Source organism: Myripristis murdjan, chromosome 2 (assembly GCF_902150065.1).
Source record: "Myripristis murdjan chromosome 2, fMyrMur1.1, whole genome shotgun sequence".
Classification (NCBI taxonomy): domain Eukaryota; kingdom Metazoa; phylum Chordata; class Actinopteri; order Holocentriformes; family Holocentridae; genus Myripristis; species Myripristis murdjan.
In genome coordinates, this window is record NC_043981.1 from 7,922,501 (window position 1) to 7,940,211 (window position 17,711).

Below are 17,711 nucleotides of genomic sequence, written 5' to 3' on the forward strand. Positions count from 1 at the left end.
CTGAACATGACTAACAGGCCAACCCAGAACATACCCAGGGGGGTCTCTTGTGCAATGACCCCCCCACCCCCCAAAAAACTCTGCTTTGTCCTTGTGTAAACGGAGCGTCCCATCCACCCCATCACACTCCACCCATCCCCCTTGCAAAAACAAACACCTCCTCATGGCCTTTATGCAGGGTGGTTATGCCGGTACTTTGGAAAAGCTCTGTTTTTTTAATTGGTATAAGGACAGAGGCAGCAATGAGGGGACATGAGCTAATGAAAGGAACGGGACGCGTCTTTTGTCCCGTCCCAGCTGAGAAACGGGATACACTATGTTCTGCCAGCGAGCTGTCAGCGGCAATTACGGTTTACACCGCCGCCTCCGAGTCCTATCCTTGTGCCTTTTGACACTGTGCTGTGGTTGTTTGCTCTGGAGTGCTGGACATGCAACATGGATGTCTGCGCCGAGAATCAAGTGTTGCTTCCATTGTATCAGAGCTCCAACACAGGTTTAGGGTTGGAACGTTTGAAAAGTATGGATTGTCTTGTCTTGGTTTTAAAATGTAGAAATGGCTAAGTTTTACATTTGAAAACACAGTCTGCTGCTCTCAGACACTGTTGCCCAAAAGTTGAAGCGCTCCTAACCGCCTGGCCCTTAATGCCTCCTCCGATATTCATCATGTTTAACACTAAAATCTTCAAATCTAGACAAAAACGAATGTAGAAAAATCAATGAATTTTGAAAAACAAAATATGTAGACACGTCATATGCTCATTAGGGTTGCAACTGGTGACTTTCACTGTCAGTGAATCTTCCAATTATTTTTTGATCACTCCACAATCATATAAAAATCAGCAACCATAATAAGTAGTATAGTAAGTATTGATTTTAGAAAGGAGAAAAGCATAAAGAAAATACAGTTTTTGTGAAACCGTAACCAGCAATTTGGCATTTTCACTTGATAAATGACTGCCATACTAAAATCCATGACTTATCCATCAGTCAGTTTAATTGTTTTAGAACTAGAGTTCACCTCCAGCTTTACAATAGATACAAGAGTCATGCCAGTCAAAGGCCCTGATTGTTGAATTGTTGAGTGTCCAGGTTTATGTCAGACTTGCAGTTTGGTTTGATGGAAATGTACTACTGTTGCTTAAACAGCTACCTCAAGAAATTGTGAGGGCCACTGAGGTAGAAGTTGTCTAGTTTCCAAATGGCCTGATTAGACCAAGCAGGGCTGGATTTGTAAATATCCAGCTAAAAAAATGGTTTGATTGAAATAGATTTTTTCCTCTGATGTGTTTTGAGTATTGCACAATCTGGGAATGTTTGTTAGGCTTCTTGTTAAGTTTATCCACCTCTAGTAGTAGTAGTAGTGTAAATTTATTTATTTATTTTAACTAATATCTCAAACTTTTTTAAGTAAGCCGATAAATCCAGCATGACTGCCTGTTCGACTGACACAAAGTCATTAAAATCTGTGCGCTTTTAGATATTTTTTTTTATTTTTTGTTTTTTACCTCGTTTTTAATCTCTTCTTTGGTCTACTGACCTCATAACTCTAATGCATTTTGGATGTGTGACAGCCGCCCACGGCCTGATAACCAATTCGGCCACAATTTGTGATTTTATATCAAATGACAGAATTTACACTGAAGTGCAAAGAGATACTCTCCACGCCACACCAAATTGCCTTACTGCTTTGTTTATTGGACTGTGCCTGTGTGAAACGAGGGTCGGACGGTTGTTTCCGACCATTTGCAGGACGCAACCCGGCGGTGGCTCACAGGGGTCACCCATTCTCTTTTATCAACCGCCGTGACGTCAGCCGGCACCCTCAGGAAGCAAATTTGCGACCCAAAGGAAGTGGCTCTTCAAGGAGAGGCGTGTTTGATTAATCGTATTGTTCCTGTCCCGTTCACCTTGTTCACTGGAGTCACCCTGGACAAAGCGCCCAGAACGGAAGTGCACTGAATGTAATGAGACTGGAGCATCCTTCCTCTCCCTTTCTCTCTCCCTCTCTCTCTCTCAGACAGAACATCAACATCTCATTTCTCTTGCATAACAAAGGCCTCTATCAACGTATGCTGTCCACGCCGTCCTCGGGCTGAGCTCCCCTGTATTCATTCACACAGGCTCAGACCAGTGGTGGCAATGCAGCCGATAGAGCTCTCCACCATTTGGTTAACTTGTTCCTCCTCCTCCTGTATCCTTGCCCTCCATTTACAGCGCCGATCATAACATGCATGTTTTTGCGACGAGCGCTAGCTGCATTAGCTTGAGTTGACTGACTCTCAGCCTGAGGCTAGCCGAGGCTATTTATAGCTCCCCTTCTCCCGATGCTTGCCCAGTGGGACCAAGAAGAGAGGAGGATGGAGAGGGAGAGAGAGGGAGGAGGGGGTTGTTGGGTAACTAGGCTACATTCAGGATTGATGGACCCAGTTGCCAAGCTATAGGGCACTTCGCCTTTGCAAACGAGTGGTGGTTGTGTGGTTTGTTGCTTAATTACGCTCTCCTTCATGCTGATCTCCCTCGTTTTCCCTCCAGCTGTCTCACTCGCTTGACTCCTATGAATGTGTGTACTCCTCCTGTTTGCACACACATAGACACCTGTGCTCCCTCGGCGTCTGTCTCAGGTATCAGGCGTGCGGTTTTGGAGCGAAAGCCGATACGCTTTGTTTGACTAACCACAGACAACGCCAGCCACCCCCCTACCTAATAACCCACACTTAAGTGGGAGATGTAAAGCTGTGCTATCAGTTTGTGCAAAACGAGCGTAGAATTACTCTGAGCCACAGGTGTCATTGTTGCACGCAGGCACATACACTTAGACACAACTGATTTCCATTGCAAAACCCAGCAGCATGTAATTGTGGGTCATTTGAATAGTTTAGGCGAGAGATATCAACTATCATTGATGTGTTTGTTTTTGGAGAAGCAGGGATGTGTGGGGCACCCAGGAGTCATTTTACAGCGTAACCGTCTCTTTGCTCTTGCATATTTCCTCACTTTCTACATCCTGTCTTTCATTCTATCCGTGCAACAGCATTATGCTATGCAAAAGTATTTGCATGGCACCTGTTTGGAGCTTGTTTTTAACTATTAGAGCTGTTACCGAGAGCCTGTAGGTAAATGAGCCCCACAACGCTGAACTATGTTTTTAGCAGGACTAAACGTGATGTTCCTGTCCACACCCCAGTCCTCACAGGGATTGGTGCATCAGAGGTGCAGCCATTCATGCAAGATGGTGTGAGACGAATAGACACACACACAAACACACACACACACGTACAGACAGAATAATCAGTGCACAATGCATCCTCAAGCTTCACGGCTAATTAAGTGTGTGTGTGTGTGTGTGTGTGTGTGTGTGTGTGTGTGAGTGAGTGTGTGTGTGCCAGTCTGGTCCAGGGAGAATTCCAGAAATAGATGGTGCACAGTGAGACGCTAGCCTGTTTTCCTCTGCCTTTATTCCTCCAAAGGGATTTTACATGGGTTTTCATCTCCCGTCCAAAAGGAATAACTGCTTGTTTGTGTGCCTCGGATGTCTTTAAGCTGTGTGTACAATATCCACCTTGTATAGATGAGGCGCTTTTGATACACTTACCTATGTGTGTGTGTGTGTGTGTGTGTGTGTGTGTGTGAATAGTCACAGTTTTTTGTGCGCTCACATTGCATGTCAATTCCATCCTCACCCCCTACCCCCCCTTCCCTTTGCGCCGTTTCGTTCATTTCCCTCCATCTCTCCATTGCCTCATCGCCCCTGCCTCGTTTTCCTCGCGTTCCCTCCTTACCCCTGTCTTCCCCTTCTCCCCTGATGCCTCCTCCTCCTCCTCCTCCTCCTCCCTCCCACCCTCCTCCACCACCCCTCCTCTGTCGCTCTGCTTTTTATAGCCATGTCTTCCCAGGGCTCGGCAGCTACAAAAGCCTTTTCATGTTGCCACTATAATTACAGCCTACACACTTGCACACACACCCACAGACGCGCACACACACACAGGAGAGGAGCACAGCAACAGCACTGTGTCTTTGTGTCTGTATGTATGTGTGTGTGTGTGTGTGTATGTGTGTGCGTGCTCCGTATGTGCCGTTATACACAAAAGGGTGAGCTATTTTTACCTCCCCCCCCCCCCCCTTCCTCTCCATCCCCCCTTATCCCTCTCTGCCGCTGCTGCCAGCCACATTTGCTATGCTGAGCACAGGCAGTATCAGTCGAGCCCCAACATCCCTCCTCTTGCACGCTGAACTCACACAAGCACATGCTGATGAAGGCTGCTGCTCCCTCGCCGTTATACCGTTAGAGATCTCTCCCGTTTTAGCGCAACTCTGCCGTGGATCTCTGCAAATTCACAACCCAGGCTCGCCTCTTTCAGCAGCCATGAATCGATCGGTGGCTCAGCTGGCAGTCACAGCGCCACGGTGCATGCTTGCAGCCGTGCAGATGATGACCTAAAGCTTGCTCGGACTGTACTCTGACTGGCTGGCTAGCAGGTCGGTTGCTGGAAGGTTGTCTCAATGTTGCGGACCATATTTGAAGCGGAGTGCTCTCTCTCTCCCACAGAGGGGATCCTGGGCAAGGAGCAGCCACTGGAGGTTCTCAAGACATCGGCGCTCAACCACATCCCAACAGGTAGGATAGAGAGCTCTCTCTGTGTGTGTATATGTGTATGTGTGTCTTTGTGTGTATGTATGTGTGTGTGCTCCTCTGTAAACCATTGCCTGAGTCTGTGCACCTACGTGATTTCACTGTTAACCACATCCTGTGCGAGTTTGCATGCAAAGGTGTTCCTCTAAGGATGTGTCTGCTTGTCATGAGGGTTTCACTCCAATTATAAATCCTACTGTAAAAGCTCAGTGCGTACACTCCAACACATCTTAAGTTTCCTGATCTCAAAATAGTTAAATGCTTATCATTTTAGTGCTATGACTATTGCAACTTCCAAATATAGTTTATCTTATTGGTATAGTTAATTGTCGAATATAGTTTTTTTTATTAAAGGCAAAAATAATGGTGGTTCATGCTTACTAGTCCCTCAAGTCTTTTGCAGTTAAATCTAGTAATGCACTTTTGTTGAATGGAGATTGAGTGACCCAAATGTAGGAAGCACTCCTGTTTATGTGAAACTGTTTTGGCTTCTCAAGAGGAATGCCCTCCAAAAATACAGAGCAATGCAAGCAATTGTGCCTCTGGGTGATGCATTTGTAAGTCCCTGAGACAGTCCCGAAACAAATAAGTTTTGTTGAACTACCTCTTATGTACTGCTGGGACCAAAAATATTGAAACAAATATATTTCCGGCGCTGGAGCCCCCCTGCTGCTGCAAGTATTCTGTCTCTTTTGCTGTGACACAATCAAGGCATCAGTGAGTGTTATCTTTACATAGCTTGCTGTAGCTCCAGTGGAAATAGAGGTGTTAATAATAGAAGTGAGGAAGAACACCGAGGAGGGAGTGCAGAGAGAGAGAGGGAGAGGGGAGCAGAGAAAAAAGCAGTGAAAGGGGGACAGATGGAGATGAGGTAATCTGAAGGAGAAACCAGTCTGAAGTAATGTATGCATAATGCATAACCTAATTCCATAATGAACCAGCCTAAACTGTTCTGTGCATTTCAGTTTCACCACAGAGCATGATTTGGATTCTACTCTTAAAATAGGGATAAAAATAGTTAAATGCAATTCCTAATGCTCCCCTGTATGCCTCTCCCTCTAGCTTTCTGTTTCTGTCATCCTTCCTCTCCACAGAGGCAGCAGAGAGCAGGTAGCTGCTGTTTTACCAGCTCAGCCAGCCTGTTGCTGAGGCCAGGGAAAAAAATCAGTTTCTTTTTCATTTGGACCTAAAGTATCCTCACCCTGCCCCCGAACCTTTTTAGGCTGCACACGTCCTCTCATACTGTTCTTGGGGATATTTTCTACACGCCTCCGGCTCCTACTGTACTACTAAAATATTGAAATTCACTGGAGTGACTTCATCACATATTCTAGAAATCTGTTGTCTTGGATACAGAGTTGTGGCCTCTGCTCAGATATCGTCTGTGACCAAGACCATTTGGACGAGCTCCTTGTAAAGTGAAGTGAGCACATTTCGCCGATTTGGAATAGTTTCTAGAAAAGGAAATTAGCAAATGTTGTTATTGCTTTGTGACACGTCCTTAATTGTAATTAGACACCAGTGGGTGCGTTTATGTACACAACACATAGTGCTTTCTTTTGGGATGCAAACCCCATGGTTGCTGCACCTGCAGGGCAGGAGTCATGACCCCGTCCTGGCAAAGGAAACACCTGACTTTAGTTTCACCCAAAGCAGTCTACCATTGAAGTTTGACCAAAAACAACTGCAGGCTGTTTTGCATCACTTGCGTTTCTTGACCCTTGACCCACTAATGACAGGGGCAGGGGATGCTTAAATGTGTGTCTTAAAAAAGCTTGGATTTTATCTGCCATTATATGAGGGGACAATGTAATCTTGCACCTTCTGATCTGAATTCCTCCTCTTTCTATGTAGATTAACGCCTGGAAAATGGTACTATCAGTGCCAGGGTCGAGGGCTCACCTCTCACCGGGGTCAACCATGCTTAAAATGTATGCACTCATGGGACTATAAGCCGCTTTGGATAATAGTACATGCCAAATGGTATATGTTATGTTTTGCTTTTCATCCTTCATTCCCCTGTTCTTCCACCCGGACGATGAGATGACATGGTAGACCTCAGATAAGCCCCAGCCAGGCCAAAGGCTGAGACTGACTTCTGCACGTACCACATGGCAGCTCAGTCTTCACACGTCTCAGCCCCGTCTCACGTCTGAAGTCTTCGCCTCGCACTCACCCGTCTCCTTCCTCTTGAGCTGCGGCGCTGCAGGCCGGTGCATGACGTCACCGGGACCGGGACAAGCGGGAGCATGTTTTGGAAGACTGAGACTTGCTGCACCTAGACACGTCCTTCCTTCCGTCACACCCTCCCTCCTTCTCTGTGTTTCTCTTTTCTGTCTGTCTCGATGTCTGGCCTCCCGTCTCGTTTTCAAGAGGTTGCAGTGTCATTCCAAAACTAGAGTGTTATCTGTCTTTGCTTTAACCTTATAACCAGGAAAGCAGAAGCCCTCATTGCGTCCAAGAAAAGTCTTGTTCTAATTCATAACAGAGTTCAGCAGGTGAAAGTAACATGGGCTGATGTGCACTCAGCCCACCCTCAGTAAAGCCCACTGCGGCTATTTTCCATCATCAACAGATGTGCTACTTGTTGCCTGCCATCTCCCCTCCCTTCCTTCTAAATTCACAATGTAGAAGATCTTTCCTCCTTTTCCATCTTTTAGCAAAAAAAAAACAAAAAAAAAAACATGTCAGACCCATTCTACCAAGACCGCTCAGAACAGCTCTGTTCAGCTCGGTGTGACATCTATTAAGCCTAACGAGTGTAGCGCCCTGGCAATCAGACTGTGGGATATCCACTCGGCAAACCGACTCTCAAATCAGAGACGCCAGTCCTCTGCATTGTCTGGTATAAATAGATCTGCAATTGGAGCCAGAAGAGTTGTGGAGTGCGCCCGAGGGGTTGTAAACAGATTGTGATTTGTTGCGGGAAGATGGAGGGATGAAAGGTGAGACGGAGCTGCCGAGTGGGGAGCGAGGCAGAGCCAGGGCCGGAGGATAGGACGAAAGGTGGAGGGTAAGGAGGGGAGTGGAGAGCCTGAGGATAGAGCGAGAACTGGAAAGGGGAGGGAAGGAGGCTGAGGGGTCGAGACAAGGGGAGCACATGCCGAAATTGAACGATGGTGATGGGTGATGAGAGTGAAAGTGTGCAGGTTGAGCAGAAATGGTGGCATGGGCGAGAGTTGGGAGGTTGAAAGCTAGGCAGGCTTGGGGAGGCAGTGTGCGACCCCGTCAGCGTACCTGAGTAACGACGGCGCTTCTGGAAAATGGCATGAAAGCAGTGGAGCGAGTCGGCAAATACCGCCTTCTGTTGAGTTGTGTGAATTAATCATGAATGAACTCCGTGAATTAATCATGAAATATGTCATTGTCGTGGAGATTCCTTCTCATGCTTAAAAATTTCTCCTGATCAAGCTTAAAGGAGACTCTTTTCAAATGCTGAAAGGAAAGAAGAGAATAGGAACAGGGACGTCAGGTCTCTGCTCCATTTCCCTTTGCCTCCTTTCTTTGAAGTTCATGTGCAGACTCTCCTTCAGATCCTATTCTGCAGGAAAAAAACTTTATTCAGAGAAAATACCTTCCGTTCGACAAAGAGAGGAGTCCAAGTTGAGCACCGTGGAGGGAAAAAAACCCTTGCTATCTTCCAACCTGTATTGATACAGGTAAGGCTGTTGTCAATTGTGTAAGAGCTACTTATTCTAGGTTTCTCTCTTGGAAGCTGCTCTGGTCTGCCCCGAGACAGCACGTTTGTCTTTGTTTTGGTTTACTGCAAGTTCCCCCATATTGTTTTCTATCAGTCACTCATCAGTAAACCGAGCTACGTGTTTGACGTCACTGCTTGTATACAAAGATGCGCAGATATCAGAGTTTATCTTTGCCAAGTGTGTGCTCTCATTGGCCATAAATGTCTTTCTGACCTACAAATGAAATGCACATGCATGTTTCTTGTCTGGTTGGCTGACTGGGCTTTAATTTGCAGGCTCAGAGTTTCTGTATGTGTTTCTGTTGCATGTATGTGTCTCCTGAGAAGAAAACATTATATTGGGCCTCAAATTTATGTTTAGGGGTCAGGACTTGTGTGAAGAAGATTTGATAGAGCTGGTTTCTCAGTCAATCATGCCAAAAAGTGCTTTTAATGTCTTGACTGCAGATTTTTCCCTTAACTTTTGTGATATAAAGTGTTTTTTTCCCCCAACAATTGCACATATTCTATATCTGCTGGCTGCAGCTTCACGGAAGCTACATGACACTTAGATTGAGTGAAATATTCAAACCCAAGATGCCATTGTTTTATGGCTGCAGCATTACATCAAATAGAAAACATCTAGATGTCTTAAGCATAATTTTTGTACATTTTCCTGTAATTCGGCAGCACATACATACGTTGGATCCTTAGAAACCTTTGGAACTCCACTACAATTTAAAAATTAAGTTCTGAGGGTTTGAACAAAACTCAGCCACATAGTATGCATTTGTAATGATGAACCCACCAATTGGACCAACAAAGTTAAAGAGGTTATGCGTCACTGTAAAGCATTTGATTGAACTCGCTATAATCTTCACATTGCACATGTGCACAAACAAAATGCTTAGTTGCATATACTTAGGTTGAAATCCTCACTGCAAAAGAGTTACGATTCTAATGACATTGTAGGTATTTGCATAAAGCATAGAGAAAGAGTAATAATAAACAAGCACCAAATAGCCTTCTAATCCGTTATTTTTAATCATCCTTCCCTATTCAGAAGCTGAGGGACGACTTTCCCCACGGGGAGAGTCCTCCCTCAGCTTCACCTGAAACCATTTTGTGGTTTTATTTGTTTGGGAAATGTAGGCAAATTCCAGGCCAGGAATTTGAGCGCACAGTAGTAAACCGCACGAGAGAGACAGTGAGAGACAGAGGGAGGGAAAGGCAGTGGGGACGGTTGAAGGGGTGAGAAAGAGAGACAGAGAGCTATTTGATGCACTACAGCCGGTGTAGAGGGTTTTCCTCTGCCTTTACCAGCATGACCGAGAGGCAAAGAGGGCAGGTTGAGAAGAGAGAGGAAAAAGCAACGAGAGAGAGGGAGAGAGAGAGAAAGAAGGAGAGAGAGAGAGAGTGTGTGTGTTCTGTGTGTGACGTTGGTTCCTGGAAAAGCAGAGGGCTGCAGAATAAACAGGCTGCATGCCTGAGACTGCCCTGTGATGTCACCACTGGGCAAACGAGGGATGAGGGGAGGAGAGAGAGAGGGAGAGGGAGATGGGTGGGACGCCCATCAGGTTTAAACAGGGAAGCCAAGAGAGGGGAGGGGGGATGAACGGCGAGCAGAAAGTGTTGGAAGCAGGCTGGAGAGGAAGACGAGAAGTCAAGGCAGTCGGTCAGGAAAGGGAGCGCAGTAACAGAGTGATAGACTGTAGGAGGAGAGGAGGAAAGGTGCAGCAGTAAAGTAGAGAGGAGAGAAGGGAGGCTGCCGAGAAGAGGAGGAGGAGGAGGAGAGCACTGATGGGTAGGTACCACAGAATCACCACTTCCAATCTCGCTTCCTTCTCTCTCGTTCTCGTTTGTGTGGTGAGCAATTAGCACCAACGGTGATAGCGATGCCATATGAGGTGTGTGCACGCGCATGTGTGTGTTGTGTCAGGGACTCAGTGATGGCGAAAGAACATTCTGTCCGTGTGTGTGTGTGTGTGTGTGTGTGTGTGTGTGTGTGTGCATGCAGCCTGTATGAGTTATGGATTTGCATTAGCCAAGAGCAGTGCTGCATTGCTTTGACAAGTGCAGTTTTCATCTTCTGTATTGGCTCCTCATCCCTATCTTACTGTCCTGTCTTAATACCGCTTACGCAGATTAATTGGTACTCTCCCCTACTCGTTAAAACCCAGATTAGATAAAAACCAGTGCTCGAATCAGTTCTAGTAATTCATTGTTCCGATAACAAAAAACTGTAGTCTTTTTCCTCAAGAATCCAGCTTGTCACACTGCATTGAAGTTTGTATGTGTAATGCTTATGTCAGCATACAACTGAGGACTTAATATTGTGTCAGTGTCCCATTCAGTCTTCAGCATAGACTTTTTAATAGAAGGGAAGATATTGGCTCAGGATGTCAGATTGTGTTGTGGCCCTGTAATGCCTTAACTGCAAGCTCTTGGCCCTTTGGGGGTGAAAAATCAATCAATTTGGCCATATTGTAGTGGAAAACACTTGTATTTTGATGTAAATTTGTATAGTATAGCAGTGCAATTTTTTTGCAATACAGCTGCATTGTATCAATATGTATAGCTTATGCACTTCATGTTCATATAATGATATTTCGTCTACATGAGCATTTTGAATAAAATTTGTTTTGAGCCAGTCTGTGAACCTATTTTTCATATAATCTGTTGTATATTTTATTAGTCTATCCCGGTGTTATGCAGTAGGTTGCATTTTAAACTCTAATGGTATATTTTCAGTCAGTTCTGTAGAGTATAGCAGTGTATCATGAAAAAAATTGTATTGTGAGGTCTTTGCAGCAAGCCTCTTGTTCCCTCTTCCCTTCTTTTACTTTATCTGTGCATCAACTACCAAACTGTGCTAGCTTAGCATTTAAAAAGAGGACAAGGTCAGAGAACAGCCAAAACTGAGGGGAACATCACATCTTAGAAGTAACCAATAATGAAATATCAGGCACCTTGTTAGTCAGACTCACAAATGGCAAAGCTTGTAACTCCTTTTCTCAGAAAGAAATCAATTGCAGAAAAATGAGAGAGGAGAGTGAGGTAAAAAGAGACTTAGAGAGGAGAGATATTGGAAAAGCAGAGACTTTATGAGGCAGGGAAAGAAGCAAACAGTCATATGACTGTGAAATGTCAAACATCATGCGCTGAGGGTTTAACTGATGTGAACAAATAGACTAATTTGTAGTTGTGAAGGGATGTAAGCACAGTGCAGATTAACTGACTGTACTGACTCATGTGTTGTTGTCATCCCCCACATGATGGCAGTCCTCAAGGACCCGTTGCATGTTGTTGCTCCGCTCTCTGATGGCGTGGACGACAGCAACACTGGGAGTTTGTTCCCCCGCTGCACGGAAACACAAAGGAGGAAGTGCCGTTTTGAAGCCACCAATTGGCTTTAATGCCAGTGGAAGAGGCGTATGAAGAGACGCTCATGTTGTGCCGCATGATTGCCATGTTAGAGAAAAACGTCTTTTTCTGAGCTTCAGCGTGGTTTTCAGAAGTCTGCAATCCATTTAAGGGATTTTCTATGACTGCTTTATAGCTTTATTTCTCAAACGTGGCATGATTCGTGGAGAATGCAGTGTATCATAGATCAAATCTAAAACGTGTGTGTTTGGGCCTGACAGATGCAGGATTGTTGGTCCAATGTCAAGAACTGGAGGGAGGGTGTAACAGCATCAACAAGCTAGATAAAGATGCTGGTAGCGGGAAAGATGTGCATCTTTTTCTGTCAAGTGTCTCTCACATCTGACATAATTTGTCACAGTGGCTGACTAGATGTTTGACAAGTGAAATTTGTCTTTCTGGAATATAAATCATTGGGATTTTTTTAAATGTGTTTGTCTTGTCAAAGATGAACTACCAGTATCATAATGGATGCTTCAAAATCTCATTTTTTTCTGACACATATGCCAATACCTGACCAGTATCATTTAATAATACTGATAGTATAAGTTTATTTTGTCATCTGCAGGTAGAAATACAGGGTGACCCAAAAAAACGGGAATCTTTGAAGTGCGTATTGGCAGACATGCGCAAGTGGCAGCACAATTTTTAAAAAATGAAAATTCCATCATTGTTTCTTAAATGGCATGTTTTAAGGTTTCAATTACTATGAATAAAATATTTTTCTTCCATCACTCTTGGTTTTATTGGATTGTTAAAAAGTTTCCGTTTTTTTGTGTCACCCTGTACATGTATTGAAATTCCATAGTGTGAGTCTATTAAGATGAAATAAACAAGAAAATAAAAAAGATAAGATAAGTAAAGTGAGAAACATACAGAATTAGGTTAAAAAACATTCAGCTGTATTGCACACTAGTACAAATGCAATACATACTATGTACTGGGGTACAGTTTATCTTCTGGATAAAATACCTGCATGCATGCTTCAAAGTGCAGTAACTCATGTTTAATGCTAACTGGTGCAGCCCAAGTGTAAATTTAACTGTGGATAATGCTTGTTGTGTGTTTTCTCATGCAAGTGGTGGTACAAGTATACCTGCGTGCGTGCATGTGGCTTTCATACCCAGCTATTAAGCACGCCAATGATGGCGTGTTTGCCTCTTTATTAACACAAAGTTCCAAGCAAGTATCTCTGGCTCACGCCGCGCTCTCTGCAAACATGTAGGTAAATAATCAGCCAATCGACTCCTATTTATTCAGATTTAATGGGGAGGAAGCCGCGTGATTGGAAGGCTTCCTGTGCAGTGATTTGTGGGTGGCTGGCCCGGCTCGAGCTCTGCACCACGGCGGGTCAATGCAATCTTTGTCAGGTGTCGCCAGGCTCCATGAGGAAGTTGCACGGTGGGAGTTTGGGCCTACTGGTACAGTGAGGAGGCTGGCTGTGTGCTGATAAGAAGTTCATGAAGACTGCTGCAGTTTTTTAATAGATGGAGGAGGCAGGGAAAAGATAGGGAGGCATCAATACCAATCTATCACTGCCAAGACGGATTATTAATATTAATGTAATGTCAAGATTTATTGATCCCCATAGGGAAATTCTGTTATCGCCTGTCATCTTCCATAAAGGAGCCAGAAGTCAAGGTTAGCTGCAAAATAACACTACTTTAGCTGCTAAGGATTCAGTGCCTTGCTGGATGGCACTTCACCCTTTTAAACATAACAGAAATCACCTTTTTTCTTAAAAAAAATTATTCATGGTTCATGATGTCTGGAAGTCAGGCTTGTGAAAAGGTTATTTTTAAAAAAATTATAAATTAATACATCTTAATAATTATTTTTTGCATCTTTGTTCGCCAAAGAACTGATTTTTAAATTCTTTTTTAAAGAAATAAAGGGAATTTTGTGTGCCAGCGAGGTGTTTAGTTTTCAGAGGGTTAAAAAGAAGGTGCTTACAAATGTGGAGATTTGGACATCCTCTCCACCCTGCCACCAAGTAAAACTTAAAAGTTTCAGCTGATACTGAAGGTCCATTACTTTTACCAGACAAGACAGAATTAGACAATTTGCTTGGGATCGTTGGTCAAATTAAAATCAATACTTCTCAATTAAAGGCATCTATCATGTTTCATGTTGTGTTTTCTGGTGTTGGGGAAGGTCTCTGCTAACCCGATTTGCCCTGACACTAGCTTTATATCACTCCTGATGTGTTTAGGGCTGGGTAGTGTTGACAAAGTGTTGATAGTGGTAGTAATACTTGAAATTCAATATTGTGGCAGCACCATTCTATGATGACTGAAAACAATATTTGAAGGAAAAAAAAAATCCAGTGTTTTTCTGTCACCTGTGCATCTTATTTTCTAAATAGAATCAAGGCAGTGTGTTTTCTTGATTAAAAATGTAGAACAAAAAAGTCAATATTTGACAGCTCATTATTAAAGTCTCAGATTTTGATACCTTTTGATCATTCCCCATGTGTTAGAATAGATATTGATGCCAAATATCAGTATGTGATATTGTGTCTTTTTACAGCACTCAACTTTGCATCTTCAAGCAGGGAGAAAAGCATTGCATTTCTAAAAGCTGTGATTTTAATCCCATTCAGCTGCACACCGTCTCCCCTTGCAGATGTACCAGCAAACCACTCAACCACCAGGGTGCCTTGTTGAATCACTGCGCTGCACAGGAACACAGTTTTCTTTTAACCTCATTTCTTGGCCCAGCTTGCCTCTTGTTCTTTCACCTCCCGTCCTGTCAAAAGTCAGCCGACCAGAGTGGGTAACCAGGATGCAGCGTGCAGTCACGGGTGGAAACTGAAATGATCGATCACACCTGAGAACAAACCACTACGGTCATGTTGGAAGTGTTTTTTTGTCATGCTCAAACTAAAAAGCAGTAGAGCACTCAAAGGCTGCATGTGTGTTACATCTCTCATGTTTCTATCAATACAGAGTTTTACATGTTTTTGCAGCAGTAATCCTTGAAAGCCAGTTGTCACTGAAAAAAAATATTCTCAACTAAGTTAGTGCACTAGCTAGAGCTTGGGGCTTAATCTCACTATGAGACATAATGTTAGCCACAGTTAGTGTGCTGCTAGAGTATTGACTTTGTTAATAACTAGCCATAAGTTGATGGTAATGTTACAGGAAAACGAGAGGCTACTCACTTTGCTACAGTTGCTATTTCTTTTTATTGTAGCTGTACCAGGGATTTTCTTGGGCAATGTGATTGGTCAATTTGGACAAAGAGGGGTGTCTGTGTGATGTGCAGTGCAGCTGAAGTTGATTTGTCCTACTTGGATGTCTAACCCAAACACACCGAATCCAAAACATGAGGCGATACTTTGTAAGACAGGCATGCCTGCCACAACCAAAAGCTGAAAAGGCACAAGCATGTTGATAATTGCATCCTTGTGATTATGACCTAACTCTGCTCCAACCTCTCTCTCTCTCTCTCCATCCATGCAGTGGACATTAACTCAGCCCTGCCCCTGCGTCTCCCTCCGGCTGCCATCCCCATGGATCTGCGTGTGGACCATCACCACCAGCAGCAGCAGCAGCAGCAGCTGTCCTCGCTCTCCCCACCCGGCCAGCAGACGTCGGGACCAGGGTCCCTGGGAGGATCAGGACAGGCTGGTGGGGCTGTGGTGCCAGGCTCGGCCCGTGAACAGCAGCTTCAGCAAGAGCTGCTGGCCCTGAAGCAGAAGCAGCAAATCCAGAGGCAGATCCTCATCGCTGAGTTCCAGCGCCAGCATGAGCAGCTGTCCCGCCAGCACGAGGCCCAGCTCCAGGAACACATCAAGGTATTTTTTATTTTATTTAGCCTTTATTTTCATAGGAGGCTTAGCCAAAAGAGCAGCATCAAACATAAAATTTGGATTAAAACAGCGTACAATGTGCAAAAACCAAGACAATCAAAGTCACACAGAAGGAGAAAAGTTAGATTTGTTTATCCAAGCACTCCAACAGGAAACTGTCCAGTATTAAACAAGCAGGCTTGTGAGCCAAACCTATTTAAAACTTAACTAATCAAAGCAAAGGCGGCTCTTTATTGCGTCTGCCACTAGATCCTACATTAACAGTCTGAAATCACCAAGAGAGACGAGCTCTTTCAGCTTTAAATCATTTTGCAGTGACTTCACAAAAGAACGAGCAGAGTGCATGGAGACACTTTTGCCAAATTCACCTCTGACTTCAGGGAGAAGATAATGGTGATTTAAGGTATTACACGTACAGCTTTGGATTCTGAAATGTGTGAAAGTCCGATAAGGAGCACACAAGTGCAGTGTAGCACTGGTAGGGCGTTTTACAAAACCCAAGCCATATGCACATGTCCTGTTGTGATCCTGCAGCTCAGTGGGTGGGGTGCAGCACTAATGCTGCCAGGGTTAGGGGTTTGATTCCTGCTGAGGCCACACATGCTAAAAATCATGTACTGGTAGCCACATTGAATAAAAGCATCCAGTAAATTGTGTATATGTCAGAGGAAAGAAAGAATAGGAGAATGTTTTAATACGTCGGGATAATTTTTGACTGATTTCCAAAGCAAAAGGTACAGTCCTCTTCAGCACTGGCTCATAAAAGAGGAGAAACTGTTCTTTTTTTCTTTTTCTTTTAAGAGACTGTTTGCTTTTAGAGTGCAGACAAGTGACATTTTGAGTTTCCACCGCTTGCACACTCTAAGACACATTAAGGGGTTATTCAAAAAACTCAAAACGAACATTACCACTTCGGTTTTACTGTTTCCGCTATTTTGGCACCGCTGCTGCCTTCGGATCATTTGCATATCCCTTAAGTGATTCATAAAAGCACACCACTGTGCAAAAAAAATACCACTTGCTCTGGAGCTGGAAGTTGGAACTATGCTGGCTTAAATAGGCAGTATAGTTCGATCTTATTATTATTATCTGTGTTGAAAAGTTTCACAGAAAAAGAAAATGTTGCTTAAAAAGCTATGTTTCATGTTTCAGTGCTGCCCTTGGAAACAGGTGTTAGTGGGTAATAAATCTGGCCAGTAGTACTGCATTTAAAATTGACAATGATTGTCCATTTGGGTATTTAAGGGCCAGTCTCCTATCTAATTTACTTTGACCCAGTGGCAAACAGTTTTGCATTGTGTGACACAAACTCGTCTCTTAATATTCAGAGCTCCCCTGGCAGGAACTTCGGCTGTCTTTGCCTTTGACACATTTAGTTCACAATCCATTGTGCTTGCACATGGGTGTGGATGATCAGAGGGTGTTAAATATGCAGCAGTTAATTTGCATATTCATTTTCATTGGCTTTCACCTGTGCCTCCTCAGAGAATAGCATCAGAGTAAAGTAGCTTCATGAATCACCTCAGATTACCTGCTGCAGATTTTGCTCCGTTACCGCTGAACTTTATTTATAAAGAGCTATACAAGCATGAGCCCATACAGCACATGTAAAATGTAACATCAGACTAGGGAACGCTGACCTAGCATCTCTAATCAAGTCCATATGACCCAGTCATTCATAGGACACACCCACTCTGTGAAGTTTTAATACATAAAAGCCCTGGGGAGCACTGGAGCTGCCCTGGACTGCTGTGTCACATTAAAAAATAGGGTTACGTCGTTCTTTAAATATGAACTACTTAATTTTCTTCAGCATGATTTGATGGTGATGGTGGTAGGGGGTGTTAGAATTTGCTTGGCTGGAATATAGTAAAATCTTTTCTCCAGTGTACGATTTGTTTTATACAGTAGATGTCTGTCTTTCTTTCTTCCTTGCTTGATCATTCTTGCAACTCTACATGAGACTTAAAAGAGAAGCTCCTGAAGAGTCTGCACACAGCTGAATATTAAGAAAAAGTCTCAGCTGGGTTCAGAGTCAAGACTTCTTCTCATTTCACATTGAATTTTGAATCCACAAATCTGTAGATCTGCAAATCTGTAGTATTTATGGGTTTATTCTGAAGTGTCCAACTCTGCCACTCTTCAGTAGTATGGCTATTGCTACT

The 17,711-nt window shown here is 43.9% G+C and overlaps 1 protein-coding gene across 5 annotated transcripts in view; it reads left to right on the plus strand.

The window, feature by feature from the left end:
• Nucleotides 1–17,711, plus strand: part of LOC115373657 (histone deacetylase 4-like) — a 66,306-nt gene that overhangs the window by 13,684 nt on the left and 34,911 nt on the right. The window contains exons 3-4 of one of the 5 annotated variants that reach the window (XM_030072159.1): nucleotides 4,547–4,615; nucleotides 15,197–15,531. In XM_030072159.1, coding sequence (XP_029928019.1) covers nucleotides 4,547–4,615; nucleotides 15,197–15,531 — 404 coding nt within the window. Of the gene's footprint in view, nucleotides 1–4,500; nucleotides 4,616–10,086; nucleotides 10,118–10,194; nucleotides 10,217–15,196; nucleotides 15,532–17,711 lie in introns of those variants that run through there. The other 4 variants (XM_030072152.1, XM_030072174.1, XM_030072166.1 and 1 more) reach the window with 4 other exon arrangements.